Here is a 27,776-nt window from a genome sequence, read left to right as displayed (position 1 = left end):
AAGAAGACAAGCATTATCACTATTATCTAAAACTTTTTTCACACACAAAGCCACACCACATCCCATTCACCAAGCACAAAGCAGGATTTGCTCTGGGCCAGCTTGGGTGTAACAGTCTGTCCCCACAAGCACCCCAGCAACAGGAACCCCTCCAGCTTTCGGATATCAAAACTACATTCATCAGGTCACAGAAACAGGGAAAAAGTAAATATATAAAGTAATTTGAAGGGAGAATCCTCTCAGAGAACTTACGCTCTGCGAAGCCCAGTGGCACCAGACCCAGCGGAGGAGGAGCCTGCAATTAGGGCTAATGAGAGGCAGCTCCACAGGTGAGCATCAGCCCAGCCACCTGCCTGCTCCTGAATTTCCTTCTGACCTGGCTGTTTCCCTCCTTCAGGGAAAGGGGGGTTTGGCCAAAAAAAGCATCCACAAGGCCATATACCCACAAACTTCAAGCAGAAAAAAAGGAGAAAATGAGAATATAGTCATTTCCTTTCTGAATTTTAGTGTATCTGGAGTTACAGCCACCTCTGTTGTGAAAGGGGGAGTTAAAAGTATGTGAATTTTTTGAATGTGTTTTGGGTTCATCACAGTCATTTAATCATTAAATTATTGTTTTCTATGCATGTGTATACATGTCTCTGCCTGCATTACTCTTTGATTTTGTTAAACCTGTCTGAAAGGGACAAAGTCAAAAATGTTCCAGTGTTCTTTTTCTCTATGCATAGTAACTGCTAAATCTTTAAGGAGCTTTTGTCTGCAGAGATTTACTGGTTTGAGGTGTGTCTTTCACACAGCACATCACAGAGGGAGTGCACACCCTCAGCAATCATGAAAGTTTCATTTCTGTACTTGTTTCTTTGCTTCCCTTTAGCACATTCAGTAAGTAATTGTGAAGGGAAAACTCATCCTTTCTCAGAATTAGAAGCTCTAAGATATTTGAAACACTATAAAGGCAAAACCAAACCAAACCAATCACATTTGCTTACTTCTCTGGAGAGATTAACTGAAGTCCTGCCAGCTAAAAGAAAAAAAAAAAAAACCAAACCAAAGAGCAAGTGGCTACATGGAGGGGAGGATAGGAACGTACACTTTATTGAGGCAGGCAGACTTGTTGCACCTGCTGAAGAGAGGAAATTAAATTAATTCCTCTTTGTTTTGCTGCTTCCTCCTTGAGAGTAGAGGTAAGGTCTTGTATTCCCTGTCCCCACCTGCTGGTAGCAGAGAACTACCTATTTTCTAGGCTGGATCACAGAAGAAAATGTTTAAAATGAAAACCCAAGTTGTATGGTGAAGGGAAGAAGGGAGAAACTTGAGAAAGAGAGAGATATTAAGCACTTTGCTGAAATGCAGCTCTGGCTGAAGCAGGTAAGATGCATGTGGCACTTGGGCTTAATCCTGAGTCAAACTGGCCATTTTCCACAGGCCAGTGTGACTTGCAGCTGCCCTGAATGAAAGCAGGAAATTGCATTTTTGCTATTTATAAACTGTGAGAGTAAAATAACATGAATACTGTATGCCTCTCCCGATCCCCATCTGTGGGGTTTTAAGTATCTTGTAAGCCCCAATAGATTGTGCTTCTCAGATCTTACAAGGGCATTCTCATCATACCAACCCATAACATGGTTCAGCGTAATTGCACCGTTGTCTTCCATTATATCAAGTTGGAGAAATTACTTTTTGGGTCATAGCTTCTGTACAGCTCAAGCTAAAGTAGTTCACTTTATTTCAAGTAGTAGGAGCCAGTGCTTTTGGAACAAGATGGCTGTTTTATCTCCATTGACTTTGTTACCACATGGCTTGTTGAATGACAGTTGTAAAATCCTAACAGAGCTACAAGCTTGTTTACAGGGCTTATTTTCTCCTGGACCTACTCATGCTTTGTACCTTCATGTAGATCAAAAACACAACATAAGAACAAAGCATACAGTCTCAGGCAAAGTCAGCCTAACGTGGCAAGGATTATCTTTAAATCAATCCAGTTTGTATGTAGCCTAATGCAAAACTGTCTCAGAAAGAAAATCTATGTGAGACTGCAATGTAAATGTTGCAGCAATGAAAATGAATGGGTCTGCTTCCACTGTAAATGTGGGGTTACTCCACCAGCTAAATATTAGTAACACATATTACTTCATGCCGCAAACATTAAACTTAGGCTGGCATTACAGTAAAATGTATACATACAGATCCTATACCTTGTAAAGGGGATAGCTCAAATTGCAAGCAAGACCCTTTATTCTGCAGCATTTCTGTTCATTGCAATTTCCCAGATGAGTCACTTATGAGAGTTTACAACGAAGCACTAACTTACCCAAGCGAGTTGTTCAAACAGATTATGGCTTGTAAAATTTCCCCAAGTAGGGCACTGTTAACTAGAGACTCTGGTGCTGCACTACTTACCATTTGGGAAAAAACTTTCTTTTCTACTAGATATTGTGAAGTTCAGCTTTTCAGGGCAGAGAAATTCCCACAGGGATGGGAAAAGCTACAGTTGACGAGCACATCCATAAAAATAATAAAAAAGGCACTCGTGATTGTACCAAGATAATGACAGGAAATAAAAAGATTTCATGCACTGAACATTCCAGTATATTTAATCAAAATGCTTCTGCAAAGTGGCCTCCTAACTAAAAACTTGCTCTGGCATTTTTGAGCTTCCGAGATCCCTCCTGTCACTGTCATATTTGGTAGTCAACTCTATAACCTATGTAAGTCTCAAGTCCTTCCTTGTCAGATACTTCTTGCATGTCTACAGGAGGCTTATTAAGACTCATGCCTATAAAGCCATTGGAAAAGGGAGAATGCAGTTTCAGAGAAGTGCTATCACTTCTTTATCCTTAAATCCCACAGAATGTGCAAATGTGCTTTGCAAAGCAAGTGAAGAGATTACTATCACTCAGATTGCAAGCTAAACTCACACTTTTCGTGAACGGAGCAAAATAGGAGAAAGGGGTTACAATAAAGGAAAGGAGTTACAAAAAGATAATGTTTCATGGTACAACAAGTGCAAGCAAAACTCCCTATCAGCTGTGTAGCTGACTGTACAGTCGCAAGAGTGTCAGCTGATGTAACCACCATGATGGAGTCCTTTTCCCAAACTTGCTTACGAGCAAGAATCCATCACCTGAGTTCTGTCCTTTTTGTTCTGAAGAAATTCTAGTAAGAGAAGCCTAAAAGGTGTCTACAGTCTCTTTATCTTAGAAAAGGTGTCAATTCCTCTGACAGCATTAAGTTTCAAATTGTATGGCCATTTAGCAGAAAAGTCCCAGAAAACTTTCATCCCAGGCCTCTCAAACACTGCCTAACAGAACAATGCAGAGGGCCATCAGGCATGAGCATGCTTGATGCACCTTTAAATGGGTTAGATCAAATTAGAGTCCAAAAAGAAATTATTACCTCCCTTCACTTAAACATCTATTCTTTCTTAATAAAGTATCCCAGGCATTGAATTTCAGGCCCAGTGTTTTCAAGGATATACGGGTTATTTCCAAGCCGAGCTATTACCAGTGAATGCGGTGACATTAATATGAGTAAATGCAGGAAAAAGGATGAAATAAAACATATCCTATTGAAGGAAATGAGAGCTCCTTAAGAAAGAAAAACACACATAGGAAAGACGTGGGCATATCAGGATACAAATGGGACACTGGGGAGTGCCGGATTCCACAAGCATGATGTTATTGAAGTGTTTGATACCAGAGTAAGCACCTGCAGATATGAATTACATCCTTGTTCAAACCACTAACATCGGAGTACTGACACCTCAGGAAGTGCTTATGTTATATTTCAAATCCCACTGCCAACTGCATAAATATCAAATAAATCAATCATAGATATAAAAGACATTATCTTAAGGACTTTAAAAAGCTGAACAAGCCACCTCTCTTCTAAAAGTAGTACCACCCTTAAATCATTGGGGCTTTTTCTGTCTGTGGCACCTGAAGAGCAGTAACATCAATGCTGCTGACCATTAGACATTAAATGCTTCACCTCTGTACACAGAGATAGAATTGGTACAGAAATAGTTAAAACCAGTAACAGCTCAGGGATTGCATCAAAGGTTTTGCACGCTGTAAATATACTTTGCACTGCCTTCAAGAAGTGGACATCTCATTTCACACATGTAGAAACTGAGGCACTGAGCTATGAAAAGACCTGTGCAATACCAAGAGAGCTCTAGAATGTCGTGAACAAAACAAGCTCAGGACTAGGAGTCCTCGTAATGTTTATTAGACCATGTAGTCTTTATTTTCAGTGTGTTTTGATAAGCTGTTCTTGACCAAGACAGATGATGCAATCTAGAAATGAAATGTTCTTGTGATAGAAAGACATTTTGTCATCTGCATGTATCAGGTAAAAAGACTATTAAAAATAGACTACGAACATAGTTCATCTCATTTTAAAGAAATCTTGTCATTTAACTGAAAGTGTCTATTCTGCATTGAAAAATCCAGGTCTTAAACTTCTGCTACATTTTAAATAATTTTTAGAAGTCACAAATATAAAAATATAAAACCAAATACAATTTTAAAAATTGGATTTTAATAATTGTGTGACCTTTAATAAACTAAGATTTTACTAGTGTTATGGAATTTTGGATTTTAAGAACACTTTTCAATTTAAGAGTTTCCCCATAAGCTCTTATTAGATTAATTTGTTATTTTTCCTTGCTTGCCATGGGAGTCTTAATTACTATTGCTCCAAATACAGCCACCATCCATCTTAATCAAGCAGGGACTATTTGGCCATATCGCTAAATCATCTGGTGTAATCAGTTTTAAAAAGTTTGTTCTGCCGTGAAAAAATGGCTGAGAAAGGAAGCAAAAGTAAATATATCTTTTTCAATTTCGCTAACAGCAGCAGGAAGATTAAGTGGCCATTCTACTAAATATTCGTAAGAGTTCAGAATTTTTAAGCAGAAGGGTATTACGAGCCACATATTCTGGGAGACACGGAGGAAAAAAAAAAGTTTGCTACAAAGGACAATTTTTGAATTGGAATGAGTTTGTGAATTAAAAGTGTCGTAGAATCTAAACATCACGGCTGGTGATAATTTATCTCAAACTCTTAAGAACACAAATTCTCCAAAGCCAGGTAATTTCCAAGTGGAAACATTTACAGGACTACTATATTTTGCATGGAGCACACAGGGAACTCCAGCGGAAGTTCTGGTCCAACCTCATAGATGACGATGCTGTGCAGATGACTGAGCTTTATTTTCAGAGAACCACTGACAATAAAGAACACTAACATGACTTGTCACTTGCTCTGGAGATGGCATATAAGTATTGCAGACCAAACAGCCCATCTGCTGCATTAGAGGCTTCAGAAGCACTGGGAATTGCCAATGTCGGAAGTCTGCACTGTGACCGACTTTGCTCCATTTGTTCTATGGCAGAAATGAAACATCTAAAGAGCTGGTTGCATCAGGGTTCTGGACAACAGGTCCAAGTGCTGATCTCACAATCACGCCTTTTTTCCCTATTAGAATAATATAGTACCACTACTATGCTCTCATCTAGAACCTGCTGCAGCCAACGTATTTCCACTGATTTCAGTATGCTTCAGAACAGTCTCTCTCTCTCTCTTTTCTTACAATCTTGCATTATCTACTATACACTGTGTTATTGAATGATTTTATAACCCGAATGTAGCAATAATACACACAGTGTAATCAGTGTGTATTTAATATGATTACATAATTTTAGTATATTTTGGCAGAAGTCTTTTACAATCCTGTGCCAATTTCCAGTCACCAAATTTAGTGCCAGTCCATCAGCAGCTGGACCAGCTTAATGGTCCTTCTTGTTACAAACAGGTAAAGTCTGCCTGTGATTTTTTCTTTTTAAAAACCCAACCTTTTAGAAACATTAGATATCAACTAGGAATAGAGAAAGCATCTGTAGACTTGACCTTCTCTTCAGCCTCTTATGATTGTGGAGTATCCTACCCTTTGAGTGAGAAAAACAAATTCAGTTAAGCTTTTGCTGGTTTTCTTTTTCTAAAGAGTGATTGAAGGTGCCAAACAAAGGATTTGGGATACAAAAATGCCTCTTTTTGCCCATCAAATAAATCTGGGGCAGTAGAAGATGGTTTGCCCAAAATACTGATGGAATGCGACTTCACAGGAGGCTCCTTTCTAATTCAGTTCCATGGTCCAATTCAAGCCACTCATGAACCACTAAGTGTCCGGCCCTGGGGCATGTTTGTCCAGGAAGTTATTCTTCTAAGTTTTATTACATTGGTATGTATTTTCATTTTATATCCTGTAAGGTAATTGTGTGAACTAAAAATGAACAATTCAAAACTTTCCAAATCCAACTTGCACCTGGAATATGCTTTTAGGTCCTTAACTGTCTGCAAAACAAAACATGGACCTTTGTGCAACTGCAAGCTTATCAGCTTTCAAAGAATAATTCTACAGAGTAGAAGGGCCATATTAAAAATAAATAAATAAACCTGTTGATCTGCACTACTAAGCTTAAGGAGTATATTTCTCCTTGTTCTGAGATTTTCATTTGATATAGGAAACCATATCAAGTGCCTCCATTGTTGATGGGGAACCAATCCATACACCAGAGGAAACGCAATACTGTTACAGCTCAGACATTGCTCATATGGCTGCTGTCCCATTAATCCACCCAAATCCCTCCATCCTCTGGTCTTCTCAGAGGTTCCTCTCATCTTAATCCTCAAAAACCCCTACATTCAGTTTCCAAGGAAGCTTTCATAATTAAGATTTCATTAACAGTTTGTATACAAAACAAATGCATCTTTATGCAGCATTACTGTAAAAAATGAGACATTCCATTAGCAGGGTTCAGTTCACAAGATACAATAAGAGCGGAGGAAAATGTAATGACAAAAACAAAGAAGGTTCAAGTTTCCTTAAAAAACATCTAACCACCCCCCTCCCTCTGTTCAGCTGCAGTAAGGTGAAAGGCTAAATGTGGACAGAATGGTAATATGTAAGCGGTTTCTAAGCTTTCTGGTGGGAATACTTAACAGCATAAGTATGTTTCCCCTGGAGACCTTCCCTACCATTTGGTCCAATTTCTTACTCCAAGAACTGAACCAATTCATGATGTAATGCTCCAGGGAAAACATTCCTCTCGAAAAAGAGTATCTTCCTAGGGAGAAGTTTGAAGAAAACATCTTAATATTGTTTAAACAGCTTTTGGCACAGTCATACTAGTTGTGCTGCATTCAATACTGAAAGCAGAAGAAAGGCAGGCTAAAAATATAGAAACAGAAAGTTTTAGGATTTAGTTTAAGACTTCTCCTCAACTACCACCCCGAGTCCCTAGCCCTTGCTGATCCTTAGCAGAATAAGAAAAAAGAGATTTTTCAGAAGCAGAGATTTTCTTTGCTAATAAAAGAGGAACAATTTAAGGCTTTGGCTATTCTGTGTGTCAGCATGAAACCACCTATTTAATGCTGCATACAGCCTTATCATTTTCTTTAAGTCTTATACAAAGGTGCAATTCCAAGGCACTTAACACCACAGATCTGGCTGTGACTAAGGCTTTTTGTGGCTCTACTGAGGCACTATACCAAGCATTAGAAAAAGCTCCTGGCAGCAATTTGCTTAACTTTGAATATCTCGTGCATGCATACAGTCTCTGTGCTACCAATGGCTTTGCTTCTCTTTTTAGATCATCACTCTGGAACCACCTTGTCATTTTTGTGACTGACAAGAGCCAGACATCAGTGTATTAAGCAGGAGGAGGAAGCACTGGGAGGACAGAAGTGAGATAAGCGAGGCAGACCAGAAGGCAGCACACTCCAAACCCAAGGCAGTGCAACACAGTGATACAGGAAAACTCAGCAAGGTACAATAGATCTCTATCTACTGCGAGAAGCAAGCAGTGGGAGAGATGCAAAAGAAATAGAAAGTGAACATTTGAGGCTTACATTCCATAGCTTGTATTATGTAATGCTTAGCATTAAGATAAGCTACATGTACATTACCTACTTAAAAACCTTACAAAGCTTTCCTTGCAAAACACACCATGGATACTTGCGATTTTTTTCTTGAGGGGAGAGTAAAATGACCTTTTTATTCATCATTAATATTTGTACTCACACAATTACTTTTTCCTCAATAGCACACACGAGGATACTCAACATGTCCAAGTCACAGTTCAAACATTAATTCCCTTACAACCTTAATAGATTTGCATTAGTGGATATTATTTACTACCAAAACTCAGCATTACTGACCTTCTGAACATGGAACTAAATGCATTTGTTTATCCAAACATTTGCATCACACAGGCAGGTTATTTATAACAGTGAAGCGTGGCTTCAAAAGTATCTTCAGTATAACTCAGTTGATTTAATGGATGGTGATATTAGATCCATATTTTTCACCCTGATGTTACAAGTGCTGGCAAATAAATGAAAGACAGAACAAGGAAACTGACTAACAACTTAATTCAAGAACAGCACAAAACCAAACCCAGACCACAGAGGGAACAAAAAGCCTAATTTTCTGATTCCTAGCTAGTTTACTACATCATTAGGGCTTTCAAGGAATGATCACTATTTTTTTTTGCAATTTCTCTTCAGACTTTGAGATACCTTGTTTGTTATCTTTAATGATTTAATCATAATGATTTTAAAAACGAGGCTCGTTTATCTACTTGAAAACATTAAGACTTTTGCATGTTGTTTCTTCAAAGGGATTTTTTGCTCTTAGGGTGGGACTGTGAGGAATAAAAGATTTGTTTGCAGCATGGAGGTGTCCAGGCATGGTGTCTGCTTTGATAATTTAGTTTCAGTCCTTCATTGTTAGTAGTCAGAGGCCTCTGGGCATAGGTGACTAAACTAAAAGTTGTTATTATTATTAATAAATATGGTTGTTCAGACTATAAAACATGTTGCACAACATGAATTCTCTCTGTTACACAGTGCAAGGTCTTCACTGAACAGATTGGTAATGCTAAAACACAGCAGTAAGCCTGCATCATAAAGAGTATTTAAACTCAGCTTTAGTGGAGTTGGAAGCCAGTCCATAGCAGGCTTCTGTCAAGAGGTTTTACTGCTAGTTTGCTGGGTCTTGTGTTTGTAGAATTTTCAGTTTCTTGCTAGACCCTAAACTTTTAAAGCCTTGAATCACAACTGTTTATCACCCATCAGGGAGCTACATAAAATGTATTTTCCTTCAGAATAACTATTCTCATAAAAAAAAACTAATTAAAAAAAAAGACAATTAAGAATATTTTTTAAAAATCTACAATATAGCCCAACTTAACAGGGATTCTTAAAACTAAATACTATGAACCACAAAAATTAATGCCACCTGCAAGCTGTAAATATGTGTATTATTAATTTTTTTCCAAGTATTTTCTTTGGCTGTTATATTCAGCTGAACAAGCCCTAAAAATTGTCAAACTAAATTCTTGTTTAAGAGTAGAGCTCTAACTACTGCCAGTTTAAGTGAAACACACATCCAGGTTTAGGGAATATGTTTTGTTTATTTTGGCTGCAGCGCAGGGCTGAACATTTTCCATCCCATCCAAATGCAGTCAAAAAGGTTTTGAAATATTGCACAATAAAAGCCATTCATTATATCTGTCTCCTCTCCCTTCCAAAAACAAAAATGGCTGACCAGTTCCAAATCTGCACAGGGGGCAGGAAGATGGGAGTCAAGGGGTCACTGGAAATAACCCAAGACTAACACCAGGTTTTTCAGGTTTGAGTTAGGGAATATGTTCCATGCCCTCATTCCCAGTGCACACAGGTTTTTCTTCTTTCCCCTCCAAAGCTTGGTTAAAGTAGTTAATTGCTCTGTTATGCACAATTTACAGGACTTAATTACAAAACTAATACATTAGCCTTCTTGTCTATCAGTCACAGGCACAACTTCATCTCTTCCACTGGGACACAGTGATATTAGACCTTACCTTATTTCAAGTTAAACCATTTTGATTTGCACTGTTTACCTCCTAATTTTAAAAACGTACAATTGGAAGGAATACCCAACTAGGCTTTACAATTTGGTTTTAGATTTATTTCCATTGCTTACCTGCCTGTTAGCAGCTTGAAAATGAAATTTCTTTCACTGCCCACTCCTGTTCCTGTGTGCTTAAGCTATACTTGGCATACTTCAATGGCTTTTTTTTCTCCTCTCTCCATTTCCTTATAGATAGATCTAACAATGCTTTTCTGTTTGCTTCCTTGTGCATAGTTCATCACTAAAGTTTTTCCAGGTCTAAGTGAACTATAAGAGTGCTAGAGGATTCAGAGTGAGGAGGAGGAAGAGCATAAACATTTTAGTGCATTTCTAAGCAGCAACTAGACTAGATGAACACACAATAGTGAAATTTATATGCAACACTTACGTGTTCCACTATTCCCTTCTATTGCCCAACTAGTCAGAAGCAAGTAGAGAAAAATAAGGTGAAGACTAGGTGAAACTTTATTTACATTTGATTATTTTAAAGTTTAACAAAAAGCAAAGCATATACTATTCTTGTTATTTTCTTTTGCCTGCTTACCGTGAGCGTCAGGTTCAGAAAACTATTTTCCTTCTGTTATCTCATATGTGAGAAAACTTGGTCATATCATCTCCACTTCCGTAACTTATGTGCATCTTAATTATGGCAAAATATTGGCATAAAATAGTTCCTGGGAAACACTAACACTTTCCCTTTAAAAGTTTTTGAAGAATTCAAGGATAAGTATTGCTGTTCTTTGTATCTTCAGCTCACTAACATTAAGCAAATTTAAGCAAACACCATTCCAACTGTGAAATACGCCTTACTGCTAGTTGTCAGATATTCGGCTATCTGAAAATGTATCAAGACTGCACTTCATAGGATAGTGCAAGCAAAAATGATATGTAATTACTCTTACTTATTAATGACATCATAATTACACTGTGGCAAAATAATCAGCCTTTCTAGGACCCACCACTTGTCCTCCACGTGGGTCAGAGCATGATAATTACATGGCAATCTGCTAAATGCAATTACTCAGCAATATACACTTAGTGATAGCTATTACCATACTTGAAGCCATTTAGGGTCTATACAATTCAGCACTTAATGTTAGTGAAGTGCTTTTAAATACAAAGTAATCTTTATAACAATCCTCTAAACAGAGAAAAAGCCTCCCTTTAGAAGAGTAGGGAGAGTAAATGAGAAGTGAAAGAGACTGGCCAACACCATAGATTGATTTAGATGCCACTATGCTACACAGACTGACATGGAACTCAATACTGCACACAAAAAAAAGTCAAAACAGTGACTTAAACGGAAAGCTACAAAGGCTGGCCTTCACACTGCACCAGCCGACTCCCCAGTCTAACATACTGCATCGTGCTGCTTCACCGATCAAACTAAAACACCACTCAGTTTTACACTGCTGACTTTGTGCATTCTTCTATCCAATGACTTTGTTGCAAATAAAACTGCAGGTTGTATTAGAGTGACTAAGCTAACCTAATGTGACAGAACACCATTAAAATCTATTCCAGATAGTGCTGCAATTAACAGCTGAAAACTAGAACCACAAACTCAAAATATGTTGACTCTTGAGACCCGTCTGCACTCGCACATAATATACGTCAATTTTAATTCCTACACCTCCACATGCCAGTGAAGACAAGAGACCACTTCAGAAAGTTCTTCTCTTGATTGACTAGGGATAGTAAAGTTGCTGGTCATTCAAAGGTTAATGTTAACTCAATTTTAGAAAAGCAAATCTGAAAATGGCACAGCATTGTTCACTCTGCTGGTCACACTTCCTAACAGCACGGCCCCCAAGTTGGAGGTTACACTATTTCAGGAGTCTGTAGAGATACTCTTCTGATGAAGAGCAGCGAGTTACATGAGATCTGAATGTTTGAAGTACTAAGACCATTTTGTTAGACTTGCATGAAGGGCTCTCTCCCAAATTCCCCAGTTCCTTCCCATGCTAAACAGCCCCCAGTGTTAGCAATTCTCCAGCTCCCTATTCCATGACAGATTTTATCTCAAGTATTAACTATTAGGCAAGTCCCAAATCACCTCTTGCAACCCTAATCTCTAGCAATCAGAAAACACAGCCAGAAGAGACCTCAAGAGGCCATCCAGGCCCTGTCCTTACCCCTAGGAAGGATCATATGTCATTCCTGACAGATATTTGTTTAATCTGTTCTTAAAAGCCTCCAGTGATGGAGATTCCACAACTTCCCAAGGCAATGTATTCCGGTGCTCAACTATGTCTGCTTTTTCTTTTTCTTAATGTTTAACAGAGACATTTTTCTCTAATTTAAACACTTTATTTCTGGTCCCATTCAGTGCAGACGTGGAGAACAGATTATTACCCCCACACACACTTACAACAACCTTCTGCATAACTGAAGACTTGTCTCCTCTCAAATCCTCTCAAGATTAAGCCCCATCAACTGCAATCTCTTTATTTCTCTGTAGGTTCCAACCTCACCCTCATGAAAGCCATGCAAACTGCTATCAAGCATCTACATATAATTCCTAACAACCCTTTTCAGGCAAGCTGTGCCAGGAGGAAAATGCAAGCTTTGTTTTCTTCTCCTTACCCTTGCTCTTCTATTTCTGACTATTTACACTCCATATCTAAAGTGCACTTAGCCTATCCACTCAAGAAACCTCAAGGGAGAATTCTCTTCTAGTGCTGCTGTCACTGATACACAGGACAGCAACATCACAAAAAGCACATTCTAGGCAGTGTTTTAGATTAAGCCCTCTAGTATCATACATACTAGTTTATTGCCCATACCTCCAGGACAACTCTTTACTTGACCTGACTGTTCAAGTCTGGTATTCAGTATCTGACACCCAGTCTCCAAAGGTTTCAGTCACTACTAGATTTGATATCCTTAAGCTGTTAGGTAAACCCTAACGCCTCAGCTGCAACTGTAGTGCTCTACTGTGTTTAAGAATGCAATGTGATTTCCATGGAGAGAGTCATATCTGAATACAGTGCATAAGCGTTTCACTTCTCCAGATTAATTTTAGTGCATAGTTCAGTGGCTGTTTTGATTTTTTTTTTTTAATGTTAGAAGTAGCAGCTATTATTAATTTTAATCTCAAAGAGTTTTAGATGTTAACCTTAGCTAGTATCTCTTCAAAGATTTTAGAATCATAGAATTGTACATTATGGTATTATTTTCAAACTCAGTGACAACCATAAAAACTCATGTCAGACTGCCCTCTCCTGGTATCACAACAAGATTCAACCCAAGTAACTACTGCCATCCTCTTTCCAAATCTCAAATTTCCATTGACACAAAAGCAAATCCCAAAATAAAACATCAAGGAGACTGTTTTGATAACTTCAGTAATGTTTCTAAAGCAGCAGCAGATGAACAGCATTTAAGTAGTGAAGTTTCTTTCAAGTTGCCTTAGGAGCTCTTTGTCTTGGGAAAGACTGATGATGTCTGTACAGAAAAGGAAAACATGCATAAAAATGAAACTGTTCTGTTTGCTTTTAAGCTTTATAAAAGCAGCCAAGTACATAAAAGTATTTTATTCCACATCAATAACATTAAAAACAAGGTCACAGAAGAGATCGTTTTCAACAGAAAGCTATTTCCTTGAAGCCGGCACAGGTATTTCACTAGGACTGAAACAGAACTGCATGAAAAATGAAAGCAACGGCAAATGTTTAAACAGACGACCTACAGTGATTGCTTTTTATTACATTGTTCAAGCTAGAAAAATGAAAACAGTAAGATGATAGGTCAACTACTGAATAATATGCACTGTATTTAGTACACATACACCGAAGATTGGAAGTATCCAGAAATGAAGTACAGCTTTATTGTATGATGAATGCCTCACTTTAGCCAATTTAATTTTTAAAAATTAATTATCGATTGTGCATTTGAGAGCAGAGCAAGTGTAGCAAGATGGTCTACTGGACACATCCAGTCTAACAATCACAACTAAGTTTTAAGGGCAAAAATCCCACACTACTGTGCAGATACCACAACTGGAAACACTTATCTAAACACAAGGAAATCCCAGACCGTGATAATATGCATAAAAATGCATGCATAAACATTATTTAAATTTTGTATATTGTCTTACTGCTATATCTCGCAACAAAATTCACTAGCCCCTAGGAGCAATACTTCCAGCTGAGAAAAATTAGTCTTTGCCTTCTTGAAATGACTAAACTTGGTGTTGCAGAGAAAACTGGTCATTTGTCGAATTTTTTAATAATATTAGCAGTGTTTAATTGCTATTGCTCTGTAGACAGCATTGAAGTATGAAAACATGTAAGCAAGGATGTAGGCTACAATGAAGAGGTGATGTCAAATTCAGTTCATCATGGGAGAAAAATTTTTTACCCTCTTGATTACCTGCCTTGACTGTCTACCACACCAATGCTCTGAGCCAAGCTAGGTCTTCCACGCAGTTCTGATCTTCAAGCATTTTTGGCATCAAGACAAGGAAAATCAGTTTTAAGTTATCCAGAAAATTAATAAGGAAATAAAAATTAAGGAAATATAAGTGGGAGAGAGAAGAAAACAGCACTTAAGAGAGAAAATATAAGAATCTAATACTGACCTTCACTTTAGAAAATCAGAGGTAGCTGAAACCTCGCTAAATGTTAAGAGTTATTTTCAAGGGGTATTTCTACTTCTTCACACTGGTTTTGGTTACTTCTGTCCTTCCTATATACAGAATTTGTTATGCTCCTTTTGCGGGTTTGAGACCAAGTTCTTGTTTCTTGAGGTGTGGAAACACCCATGCTTTTCCTCCTCCATCTTTTGCAAGGACCATCAGCAAGATCAACAGAGTCATTGTTCTCCTTCCCTGGTGCTGAAAACCGGATGAGATTCTGTTCTCTATGGTGAATATTCTCAGATTCCGTAAGGATGGATGAGCATATGGTTCTCCTGATTTTGCAAGCAGAAGCTAGGAGGGGAGGGTCCTTTTGAATCTCACTGGGTACTTGAATCCATGCAAGTCCTTCAGCTGCTGCATCTTTATGCAGTCTCATGCTGCGCCTCACCCTCTTTTCGCCACTGTTATTGCTCTTTCTTCTAAAGGGCTCTAAGGAGTCATCTTTTAGCTGAGGAGCTGATAAGACTTCTTCCACATTAAAAGAAGGAACTGGAAGATTGTTTCCAGATATTTCCAATTTTTCGACAGGAGGAAAACAGCTGGCACTACTACTTCTTCTCCTCCTCCTCCTCGGTGGACTCCCTCTTATACAATCTTTTTGTGGACTCTGAGTTCTTTGGGCACCCTCATGTACACTAGTGTCCTGTTGTTCCAGAAATTCTAGCCCAGTTAGCTGCTCTCCCTTATTTAGGGCATTTCCTTGTAATATCTCATTTTCTATCAAGGAACCACTTTCTTTTGCCTCTTCTACACATGCAGTCTCTTTATCTTGCTGGAAATAGTCAGATGTATCAAAACCACACTTTGCATCTAGCACAATGTTTGAAAACTGAAAAGAAAAAAAAAATTTTTATATACAGGCAAAAGGCAGTCCACAAAAAACTGGTTTCAAACAGCTGGCAACTAAATAACTGCTCCTGTTTTCCTCACCAAGTCTAGTCATTCTCAAAACACCCAAACCAACCAACACATAGAATCCGGTATGTTGGAATCTGCTCCAGTGTGGGGCCAAACTTATGTTGCTTGAGGCCTTGTTCAGCTGAGTTCTGAACACCTTCCAAGGATGGAGATTCCATGGCCTCTCCAGGTGGGCTGTTCCAATGTTTAATCACTCTTGGAGTTAGGTTTTTTTCTTCCCCCAAAACATCTTTTTTGATCCAACATCAAGCACAGTTACGATTTATTTTCTAGCAGTATCCCTAAGCGTATCAGTTACCTGATGATCAATGCCAGAAACAGATTTCAGATCGCCATCTGACACCTGAAGCACTGTATCGTTGGAGCCGCTAGCTTCCACAGCGTCCGGGTCTGTAGAGCTTAAATACATACAAACTGCACGGATGTTTTTTGCTGTCATTCTTTCAACCACTGGCTTCTGTTGAATGTCCTTGCAAGCGCTGCTGCATTTGGTATTATCTAAAAATACATCCTCTGAATTAGAATGAAACGCATGGTTACTTCACTCTACTTGTGAACGTACAAAATCTTTTTTTAATCATTACAACAAAAGCTTTATAGTATTTTACTTGCATAAAAGTAACCTTCTAAACAACCATTCCAGATAACTAGTGTAAAAAAGACCAGAAAGCTACTGTACATCATTTAACTATTCACACCCAATTTACCAGTTTTAAAGACTATGAAAATATCAGTATCCAGTCAAAATACAGAGAGGCTTTTTTTTTTTTTTTTTTTTTGTCAGCTTCACACTGGAGTCCGACAAGAGTTAAATTTATCCAGCTGAGATTATTAATCTGTTAGATCATCTGAACTCTACTATTACAGAGGCAATGAAAAGTAAAAGGTGTATACTGGGATCTTTACCTATACACGGAACTCAAGATAACTATCAACAGGGTTTTTTATGAACCTGTTGAAATAAAAAATTAGAAAGAACAGAAAGAGCAAGACAAAACAAAACTAAAAACCACATTACCTGAAAAAACTGCATTTGCCTTTGATGAGTTTGGAGATGAGGCAGAAGAGAAAACCTCTGGAATTTCAGGGATAGGGCTGAGAAGAGGTTTCTTAGAAACCATTTCTCTTTCCCTATATAAAGATTTTTTTACTTTTTTCTTTCTTCTCTTCCCATAGCTTGTATATTTTGTTTTCTGAAAAGATTGAGAAGACTGAATAGACCACAATGTAAACAAAATGATCCTGTTCAATACTTTGCAACAAATAAGTGACACCATTACTAGATTTTGATGGGTAACAATTGCTTCCCCTAAAATGAAGGTTCCAGTCGTTCTGCCATCTACAAATTAATCCAAAAACTCAAAGCAAAGGAGAATTACTTATCAAACATAAGATTTATTTTTTGCTTCTTTTAACCAAATTTAGAAGTCAAAGAAATTAGTCTTTCAGCTCAAAACTACAGATTCTTCATTCATACTTAGTTTGAAAAGGAATGCATGCTTTCCCTTCCAATACATAAAAGCAAAAATCCTTTAGAAGCCTCACGCCTTTACAATACTTAACTAGCATATAACTGGGCAACTTCAAAGAACGACTACTGCATACACTTGGTAAGAGAAGAACCATACACTCATTTTCTGTCCCTTAAGTCTGAAAAGTGACTCTCCTCTTCACCTCCATAAAGTATCCTTTTTGCCTGACGATTATTTAAAACCTGCTAGTTGGCCTTAACAAGCAAAAAGAGATGTGTGGCACTAAGCGTAGGAAAACAAGATAGGCATAAAGAATAGAATATGGGCAGCAACAGGAAACTTAACACCTTTTAGAAAATCTTTACTACAAAGATCAAAATAATCACGTAAAACACACAAGAAAGATGAGACACTTGGATAAAGAAATAAAAGTAATCACCACTTGCAGTGGGCTGTCACTTACTTGTGTCTTTTTGGCAGCAGATGTGGTTATATTCTTTTGTCTTTGAAACTTGTTCTTTCTTGGATTTTTAGTCTCTTTAGCATTCTTAGTACTTGTGGCTCTTGAGATGCTAAAATTGGCCCCCTCTGAAATGGTGTTACGCTGTTGAGGAACATGAGTTTTAAGTTGTTGGGGTGCACGCGTATATATGCGCACATGCGTATGTTTGCTTTTTTTTAAAATACGCCACAGTCCAGCAGTCATAAGAATCACATTGCAATTAGTCTCTGTTATTTCACATATGAGGTCATAACAGCTAGACGCTCACAGCTGGAAATTCAGATTTATAGAGCTAGTCTCTTCACACAGTACAAGATAGTTCTATTTTTACAAAAAGGGCATTTTAATGAGAAAATAGTAAATTTTCATCTTCAGCTATTTCTTTCAGAGAAGATGGATCACTTTTTCAATTTATTTTTTTTTGCTTTCCCCCTCCAATAAAGCACACTAGAACTGTACAACACTGAAGTCCAAAAGCACTTCTTACAGAAATTGTTGTACAATAAATTCTATGCACCTTAAAATTCCAGCAACCAGAAGAAACAGGGATGATACTCTGTCTGCCTTATGGCTATCAGACAAAAAGGTTAAGAGGACTGAAGATCTTTAGCACTGGACTTGGAAACACAACCACATTTTCGGTAATGTTGAAAGTCATCACAGGTCACAGAATAAACTTGACTTTATTTGCCTCTATCTCATGTTCCTGTAACCCAAAGAAATTAAACCAAATAGAAAAATTAGACAGAAAACTTTGTTTCTATTCTCCTCCTCAATTTTCTGTGATTATAAGTTTTTAGATAACCATCAGTGAAGCCTCTGATCCTATGAATGAAAGCTATGAATAAATCTCTTCTAAATTTTGTCAAGACTATTTGGGAAAGTTCCTGGGAAATTCAATAGAAGCAGTACATTTAAGTATCAGGCCTACAACCAAAAATGTTTTTAATAACTGGAAAAGTACTTTCACTCAAAAAATGGTATTTCCTTAAGACAATTGCCTGCACTAACATGAGATACTTCCATATACCTGGATATATACAAACCTCATACCTGAGTCCGTAAAAATTCTTAAAGCATCAGGAGGTATAAAAGATAACAATTTTGCCTGAAGGAAGTTAGGGAAAACAAACACACACCATCACTGAAGAAACTTACCTTCCTTTTAGTAGAAGAACAAGTTGTTATCATATCACATTTGTCAGTTTCTGCTGTTAAATATGAAGAAAATAAGAATAGTGATTCAGTTTCGACCCAAAAACTTAATCACATTTTGAGGAAATTATCCACACTATTTCTAACAATTATGCACAGTGTTTAGTCATCTTAGTCTTGAGTAACATTTTCTGCATGAAGGACTATCACACATGGCAAGATTAAAAAAAAACAAAAAAAACAACCCCAAACAACTGAAGAGCTTGCTTTACAAAACAGAGGAAAACAAAACTTGCAAGGATTTGGTAACAAAATAATTAGCACTTACACAGCTTTCATAGAGATATACATACACACAAGTCCCTTTCAATTTTTGTTGTTGTCTTACATACTATTTTAAAAACATCAAAATTACAGTACCAGAATCAAGATATTAACCAAATTACTTAAAGCAGTAAGTCTAATTAGATCAGCCACTTTTACAGAAAAGTATCACAAGGTCAAATCACATCCACTTAACTAAAACAACAATGGGTAAACACCACAGCTACTGCAAGGGCCTTTAGAAGAAAGCAAGAGCTTTTAAATTTAGCAAAATTGAAATATATCCCTGTATAAAAACAAGCAAAAAACTCCTGTGTCATCTCTCAGTTTTCACATACAGAAAGACGCATTAACTAATGACAAAAATACAAGTTGGGGTTACCTTCTGCATTTTCAACAGGTAAGAGGTCTTCTGCAGCAACAGAACCCTCCACTAACTCTTGAAGAGGCTCAACACATTCCTTAAACAAAAAAAAAAAAAGTAAATTTGTAGCAATATACTATACCAGATACATATTGAAAAATATCTTGTCCATTAGTGTTTGGAACAGCCAGGCAGTTTTACTTTTTTCCTTAAAGAATGCGGCAGCTCATTTGCTATATGTGGTAAAAAGAAATACAGTGTTAAAAGTATATGAATAAGCCAAGGCAAAAAAGATTTCATGTGCCGGTACTCAACTTTAAACATAGCTCTAGAGGCCAAAATGCCATTTAGAATTCATAAAGCAAAAGTTCTCGATGTCATTTTAAAGCTTTAAGCAGACTCAGTATTTTACCAATTACTTCTCAAAACCAAGCAGACTGGGGAAAAAAATTAAACAAAAAATCAAACATTGACAGAGACTACGAGGCTGGTTTTATACCTTAAAAAACCCCAAACAAACAACAAAAAAACCAAACTTACATCAAAGTTCGGCTGGGATAATGGCTCTTCAATGAGAGCTGACCTTGCAAAAGGACTATTACTTTGTAACCCTGGATGACGGACTGGCGTTGCTCCTTTGCGCAATGGAGTATTTGCGGGCAAAGTTTCATCAAATATTTCTGGGCTTAGAACTTCTCCAAAAGTAACTCTCTTCTTTGGCTTTTCAGAGCGATGACTTTCAGTTTTCTCTATTGTAATAAAATACATAGACTGCTTAGTGAACTCGGAACTTTCATAGAGCAGCGACTTTTCAAGTATTTTTGTGGGTCTTAACATTCTCTTTAAAATTCCTCCCGGAACCAAACAGCAAAATACACCTTTATCTGTCCTGTGGATTCAGCCAGAATTTTCAGTGTAGCTTTATTACAGTATCAACAATTAAGGAAGAAAAAAACCCAGAATACTAGAAATGACTAGCTGTTCCACAAGTTTCAGTTCACAAGTATTAAATTTCTTGAAAAATAGACGATTCTATTCTGGTGTTAGAGACTTTCTGAAGTTTTGTTGTGGGATTTTTTTAATTTTTTAATACACATTATCTTCCTTTGCAAGCTTATTTTCCACTTTACGCAGTACGATGTCACACATGAGCTACTTCAGCGGTGGTTAATGCATATCATTCTTCGGATTTAGCAAAGAGGCAAAACCATACGATCCTACGTAACACTCTACCTATTTAGAAAAATAAAATCTCACCTGTTTGCAACGCTTCAAAGGTTTTTGCATAATTGGAGACTGAGAGAGATTCACCTCCTCCGTCAACTGCATCGTTTGAGTATTCCTATCAAATTCAAGTGATACAATCATCTATTCAATACCATTCAATTAAAATATTGTCCTTTTATTCAAATCAAAAGTGAAAATAACTTTTCCTGTAAGCAATATTTAATAATCTGTCCTATTGTTTAAAAAAACCTACTTTTTTTTCCTAAATGAGTAACTCAAAACATACATATGGATCTTCTCGTAACATGAAAGCTTCAAACAAAGCTTCCACGATGACCAAACAGCAAATAGATATCTATTGATAGCATTAAATTATTTCCCCATGCACGTCAATTAGTCAAAAAGTATCTTTAACCATGATTCAACTTCTGGTAGTTCAATACTGACTGCACAAGTTCATCTTTAGTGTCAGTACCTCCATGTAAGTCAGTTAACCAACCTTCATGCTATCCATTAGTTGCTTCATTGGCGTTTTCTTCAATACAGATCGCAGATGGGAGCCACTCTGTGTATGTTCATTTAATGAATTATTTCCCATTCGTAGTGGTGTGATAGGTGGCTTGCTTTCATCAAATATTTCCGGTCTCAGTTCTTCCGCAAAACTAACTTTGTTTCTGTTTAGATCTGATATAACATTACTTCTAATGGCTTTAGTGATGTGGTCAGAACTGAAATCTTTAGAGCAAATAGACAGATACGACCATTAAAGACTGAAGTAACATTGAGAAGACTTTACTGTTAGCAACATGAACTATAAATGTGCACATCTCAATAAGATTCTGTGCATCAAAATCACCTAGCATGTCAAAAAAAATCCATTCGTTTCTAATTTTCTGCTGCTATTGTGCCACCTTTACATTTCCTATTTTGAGAAGTTTACAAAACATACAAAAGTAAAAAGGGAGCATTGCATGAAGACAAAGACACGTTGCATAAGGATTTCTCTCTCATCCATGTAAACTGCGAAGAAAAAAAAAAGTATTCTCTAATGTACAGAGAGGGACTTTGTACATTAACATCCCCCTCTCCTTCATAGGTGTGAACTACTCAACTATACTTTTCCCTACAAATGGCCTGACTAACAAAATTAGGGGAAACTCAACAATTATTCCCAGCCTGTGTCTCAGTTTGAGCTTGTTTTTTCTGTCAGAATCAAACTGCTAACATACCACCCAAGAGGCCCTACCCCACCTTTGAACTACTTCAGCTCCTCTCATAAAAGCTATTTCCTTCTTATGAACTTAAGTAAAAACACATTTAATGCTATGCTGTACTGAACGAGCTCTGAATTCAATTTTTTAAACTAGGACTTGAGCCTCCTCTGCAGCAGCACTTGAACAGATCATGATTTGGAGTACTTGTTGTTGTTCCCCCATCAGCCTTTATGTCAAGGTTGTATCAGGTTTCTGCTGCATTAGAAATTGTAGACAAGATGGCAGGCATGGGATGACTGCTTGTGAAACATTTCTTTACAAACACTCTAAGTATTTTTACTTTCTAATAAGAATATAACAAAGATTATAATAGCAATGAATCCTCTTACCATGGCCTGTTTCTAAGATATCTCTAATTAGAACAGCCTCCGACGACTCCATAGGACTGCGCTGCTCATAAACCCATTCCTAGAGAAAAAGGCACAAGATTATATATAAAAACATCTATTTATATACACACCCACACAACATGATAAAGAAATAAAAAAAATATGATCTGCTGAGGTTTTTTGTGAAGTGCTTGACATAAATCTGTTTTAACTCTGTCCTCATTACTCATTTGTAATACCTACTTTTCGAAATGTTGCTTCAAGTGATTATTTATTAGCATCACAAGTATCAACTGCAATCAACGCAGAAGAATAATACTGAGGCTGCTCAATCCTCAACTGAATAAACAGTTGTTGAATACAGCAGAAAATATTTTTCACCTGGTTGCCGAACCTTTTAATCCAAAAAGAACAGGAGACACTTATCTGACCAAACAAAGAACCTGAAGTTTTTCAAATCCATCTCAATATTCAAAGATGGGGCTGGGAGGTGGTATAACTACTTGCAAATGCTGCCTTTTAAAATAACATGAACTACAGAGTTTTTTAAATCCATAGACAAGGATTTCAGAGTTCTCTCAATTATCCAATACTTTGGTTGAATTTATTTTCCCAAAACAGGAGGCTAAATGCTTAAAAGGATTAGACATCAGAAGTGAAAAGAAGATGGAATGAAAAATCTGTATATTTTAATCACTAATTTAGGAGGTTTCTTCCTAACCTCCATACAACTGTTACACTATCACAGCAGAAGCTGCTAGATCCAGCAGCATCAGAGGACACAACTCGCAAAATGGACCCCATCTTCGCTGGTTTTACGTACAACACTAATAAAAGGATTAATAGAGATATTTGTATAGAAGAGAAATTAACCCCTCCATCTGTATATGAGTACATCTTTTTTTTTTTTTTTTTTGCATGGCATATCAAATAACTGCCGAACAGATGTAAGGTGAAGATTAAAAATTGCATTCAAAGTCATCCAAATGACCAATAAAGTTGGTTTTGACATCTGGAAACAGCTGTATTTGCCAAATCTGTGAATGTAACATCTCACATAGTTACAGCTGTAGAATCAAAAGAATTAAGGCATATTTAAATTTAATTAATAGAATAAAATAAGCTTTTCCATGTCATTACCAGAAAAGAGTATAATCTTACTGACTAGAACAGTTAATAGCATCCACATTGAACGTTGGCCTGTAAAATAAAACTGAGCACAGCCTCAGAAGAGCCAGCAGCAGGTATCTGAGGTTAGGCTACATTCGCTGTCAGTCCAAATAGATCAGTGTCCCTGCCAGATCTTGCTTCCCTCGACTTGTCAGAATGAGACACAAAAATCATTACAAGGGAGATTTGCTGTGCTATCTTTTTTCTCCATGTGCATTGCCCACACTTGTATGAGTACCTTTGAAACAGCAGCAGCAGGTTCAGTGATGGTCACATCTTGGTGTGAAGACAAGATGGTGCATATCTTGGTATCAGACTTAGTGCTGTTTGTCAAATTTTGTCTTAAATTTTCTTTCAATTCAGCTTCACTGTTGTCTGACATGAACTTTTCACTCCACTGATCCAGGTTCCGCTCTTTTGTAAAAGATGCTTTGTTCTGAGCTGCATCAATTAAAAACAAAACAAAAACCAAACAACAAACCACAAAGACAAACTTCAGATTTTTCATTGAATGCCCTTTTCATGTTTCTTCACCAAAAGGATGGCAAGACTCAAAGCACTAGGTAATTTTCTAGTCAGGAAAAAGAAAGCACATGCATTGTTTAGTTCTACTTTGAAAATAATGTCACCGAATCTTCAAAACAAAGCAAGTTATTCTTGTCATATAAATGTTATTAAGACCAGAGAAGTATACCAGAATACCAGAGAAGTAAAGCATTGTAGCTTGTTTTACACTATCATCTTCTCACCATTACCACAGTACTGCCCTGACTTGCTTTTGCAATAATTACTGTTTTCATTAAGAAATAAGGATGTTAACACCACAGTAATGTGATTTGATTTCTCAAATTACTGCACTTAAAAGTTATTAAACAAAAGTCTGCACATCATGATTAAAGGAGGTAACAGTTACAACAGCTAAAACCAGTTGTCATAAAAACCATTCTCAGTTTCATGGGAAAAGAGTGAAAACACTAATACTTAGCGAAAAGTAAATTAAAGGGTATAAACCTAGAAAGTAAAACTAAGAAAACAGTCACAAAAAATACTAGCCTTCATTTTTCTTCAGGGGTTATTCTAAGAAACAACTCGGTTTAAACAAAAAAAAAACAAACCCAAAACCCTCAAACCAAACACAAAAACCCCTGTTCCCATCCTTATAAAGGAAGATATTTTTTGTTTTATATTAAGCATTTGTAGGTTTGTACTTCTTGGCCTAAAGGAAAAACTAATGTTTAAGATAAATCATTGATAATCAACTTACAACAGCCTGCTTCCTGGGAAACATCATCCACTTGTGACAGTCCAGAGAAGCCAGTCTCCCCTTCAGCTTCTTGTACTGATTTAAAAGATGTCTGAAAGGCATCTATCTTGTCCTTCAATGACCTGACATTTTCATGTTTAAACGGACTAACCTGCTAAAACAAATTTAACCTCGTGAGACTTTTTTTTTCCCAAGATGACATGGGCTTTATTACTTTGTATTTGTACTTTGGCATAAAACAAACTCAGAGAAGTAGCAAATCTTGTATTTAACATGGCTGCAATTTTAGTTGCATGGTAAAAATATGCAAAAAAGGAACTGCATCAAGAAATCTGTTAAGCTTTACTGCCTCTCATAATCTGTCCCTCTAGGCCATAACCAGCATTTGTTTTCTGACAGCCTATGCTAGTTTGAGTTAAGAACAAGTCTGATTAAAAACCAAGTCACTTATTGCTAGTATTTACCAACACTTTAACTGGCAAAAATCAAGCATGGCAAATGCAGGAAAGTAAAGGTTATGGTAAACAAAAATTAAAATATATGAGCAAGCTAGACATGGAGAAAAGACTCCAGAACCTAACCAAACAAAACCTAAAGCAAGGTGTCCATGGGAAGTCAACAACATCAAGGCCATGGTTATTCCTTCTACTGGCTTTTTCCCGAGACTTGCCTTCTCTTTCTGCCAGTATATGTTGATTCCTGGGGGCAATTAAACTGACACATTAGATACCTGAGAAAGACTCTCACCTGCATAAAAGCTTCTTTTTGCCTGTTGCTTCTCTGTTCAGCAAGGTATCGAATAAGGGTGTTATTTTCTGGTGACCCTCGTACTCCAATAGCTGATCTTCGTCTAAATTTTAATGAAGTTGAATACTTCCCTGAAATGGGGACAGGAGGAGAGGGGAGGGGGGAAAAAAAACAAACTTTTTTTTTTTAAGAATACCTACAGCTTTAAAATGCTATTTTTTTTTTTTAAGAGTGATGTATGCCATTTTTTAAAACATCAGAAATTAGCTGCTCAGCTCAAGAAACCTTTCTGAGCAAAAGAATTAACTACCTAAAAGCAATATTTAACTAGGCTATATACCAAGTGAGGACCTGTCATTCTTTACTTTTTCAATTGCTAGTTAAGCAACCGTCTACCGATACTTGCAGAATTTGTCTTACTACCCCCTTGTGAAACCCACTGACACCGAATCCACTAGACAGAAGAAAGTTAAGTAGGGAATTAAAGCGACATCATATCACAGTCCTATCCTTGGGCATATTCAAGCTCAGCCAGACAACCTGAACCTAACCCGAACTGAAGCTTTTGCTAAGAGGTTGGACTAGATGACCTCCAGATGTCCCCTCCAAGGAGGACAACAGTCATTAGTCACTCCAGCCTTACCTATAGATCGTTCAGTAAAACTTTCTTGAGTAATCCCAAATTCAGCAATTGTTACAGTTGCAAAATCAACAGGTTTTTTCCTCTGTTCCTCCGATACTCCACAATCGGATTTTTCTTCCGCTTTGTCCCTACTAGGTGTCAAGTAGCATTCATCCCCCAAGGAAACAAGTGTGCTTCTTGAAAAATTTTCCTTACTATTCAAAGGCAAGGTCAGTTCACCAACCATATCCCCTTTTAGTGTATCACAAAAGCATTCAGCAAACTGACAGCTAAAAACATCCTTCTTGTCATGGTATGAGTCCTCCTCGAGGTCTTTGGTGTGTTTCAGGGTGCATTTTTGCAACTGTGCCTGGTTCCCATCACTTAAATTCTCTTTGGATGCCTTTGTGACTTTTGATTTAGTCACTTTGCAAATCTTCTGGTCTTTTGACAGATCAGGGAAAGAGGCCTCTTCCTTCTCTTCAGTGTATCTACTCTCAGTTTCTTTAACTTCCAGGGGAGCATTTATATTCTTAGATCGTCTGTGCATTGTTACTGTTTTATTTTTAGTCAGCTTTTGCTCTCCTGTAATTACAGACATCTATCAAAAAAGAAAAAGAGGGTTTAATAGGTATTGGGCAAGAGCAAGAGTTTGCTACCATTCTCAAACTTCTACCAAATGTGGGTTTTTCCTGGAACAAGGTGTTTAACAGTGTGGTGGAAAGGGACAGTCGTATCTCCAGAAAGCTACACCAAAAGGACACAAAAGGCTAGCACTATTGAAAAAACCACACAGCAATATAAACCTGCAACACAAGTGTGTCACAAGTAAGGAAATACAAGGCTATGCCTTCATGTTAGTATAAAACGTTAAGCACAATCACACTGTGATTGCTTTGCTGTAAGTGTTGCAACAAGTACGAGTGCTAACTGGAAAATTTAAGACGCTAACATTTTTTGCATTTAGTCTCTTGGATTTTAAGTTAACCCCATAAGAGTTAATAATGTCAGTCTGGAACTTTGTTTCCACAGAAATATGCATTTTTCTGTATTTTGCGCAACACGAATTAAGCTGTTAGAACACCGCCTGCGCAACTTTTTTACTTGTTTTGCTGTTTTTTAAGTCCACACTAGAAGTCCACGCCTACATCGACCCAGCTACACAAACGAGACGGGCTTGTGCGAAGGATCCGTGTCCAACGCACGCCGTTCCCGGGGCGCAGCCCCCTCCCCTCCCCCCCCCGAGGCCCCTCAATCCCCTCAGCACTCGCGCCCCGCTCCCCTCACCGACGCCCCCCCTTGTCCACCGCACCACCTCAGACACCCTTCCGGCATGCCCTCCTCCTTTATATCCCCCCACCAATGCCCCCCAGCACCCCCCCAGCCCGGCGAACCCCACCTTACCGCGAACCCCCCCCCTCACCGCCGGCCTCACGCCCGCCCCAGCGCTTCCTCACAGCCACCAGCCCCGTACCCGTCTCCCACATTCAAACCGTGGCGCGCTACTGTGTATTATTCCGCGCCTTCGCAGCTCTCGCCCACCCCTTGCGCCCACCGGCCACCAGGCGCCACAGCTAACGATATACGGAAGGAAAGCGGCTCACGAGAGCCGGTGCCGTGCTGCCCCACCGGGCGCCAAGAGGGCTTCACTGGGACAGGGGGACTCTTTGTCTCCCTGCGCGCGGAGGGATCACGGACGGTTGCTTACGCTCTGTGAATCCATTTTGAAAAGAAAACCGGTCCATTCCATACGCCCACGTGACAGGCCGCACCAATCAGAGGGCGGCTCTACTTCAAGATCTTCTTTA

The 27,776-nt window shown here is 37.9% G+C and overlaps 1 protein-coding gene across 6 annotated transcripts; it reads right to left on the bottom strand.

Annotated features, from left to right (window-relative positions):
- Positions 1-12,246: 12,246 nt before the first annotated feature.
- On the bottom strand, positions 12,247-27,702 carry CDCA2 (cell division cycle associated 2). 6 transcript variants are annotated; one of them, XM_054804669.1, is made up of 16 exons: positions 27,373-27,457; positions 25,990-26,569; positions 25,347-25,477; positions 24,600-24,750; positions 23,574-23,776; positions 22,166-22,244; positions 21,062-21,297; positions 20,593-20,677; positions 19,876-20,084; positions 19,354-19,432; positions 18,651-18,703; positions 17,454-17,594; positions 16,537-16,711; positions 15,817-16,031; positions 14,541-15,429; positions 12,247-13,405 (listed from the first exon to the last, which is right to left on the bottom strand). In XM_054804669.1, exons 2-15 carry the CDS (start codon positions 26,567-26,569, stop codon positions 14,584-14,586), a joined length of 3,183 nt encoding a protein of 1,060 aa, XP_054660644.1. In that variant the 5' UTR covers positions 27,373-27,457; the 3' UTR covers positions 12,247-13,405; positions 14,541-14,583. The 6 variants fall into 6 exon arrangements, with proteins under 6 accessions (XP_054660644.1, XP_054660641.1, XP_054660639.1 ...); XM_054804666.1 differs by lacking the exons at positions 12,247-13,405; positions 27,373-27,457 and adding an exon at positions 27,677-27,702 and having other exon boundaries at positions 13,418-15,429; positions 24,600-24,753; XM_054804664.1 differs by lacking the exons at positions 12,247-13,405; positions 27,373-27,457 and adding an exon at positions 27,677-27,702 and having other exon boundaries at positions 13,418-15,429; positions 16,537-16,729.
- Between the last annotated feature and the right edge of the window lie 74 nt (positions 27,703-27,776).

Source organism: Grus americana, chromosome 26 (assembly GCF_028858705.1).
Source record: "Grus americana isolate bGruAme1 chromosome 26, bGruAme1.mat, whole genome shotgun sequence".
In the NCBI taxonomy this organism is placed as follows: Eukaryota; Metazoa; Chordata; class Aves; order Gruiformes; family Gruidae; genus Grus; species Grus americana.
Note: the sequence above shows the minus strand (reverse complement) of the source record. Positions and strands in the feature narration are given on the sequence as shown.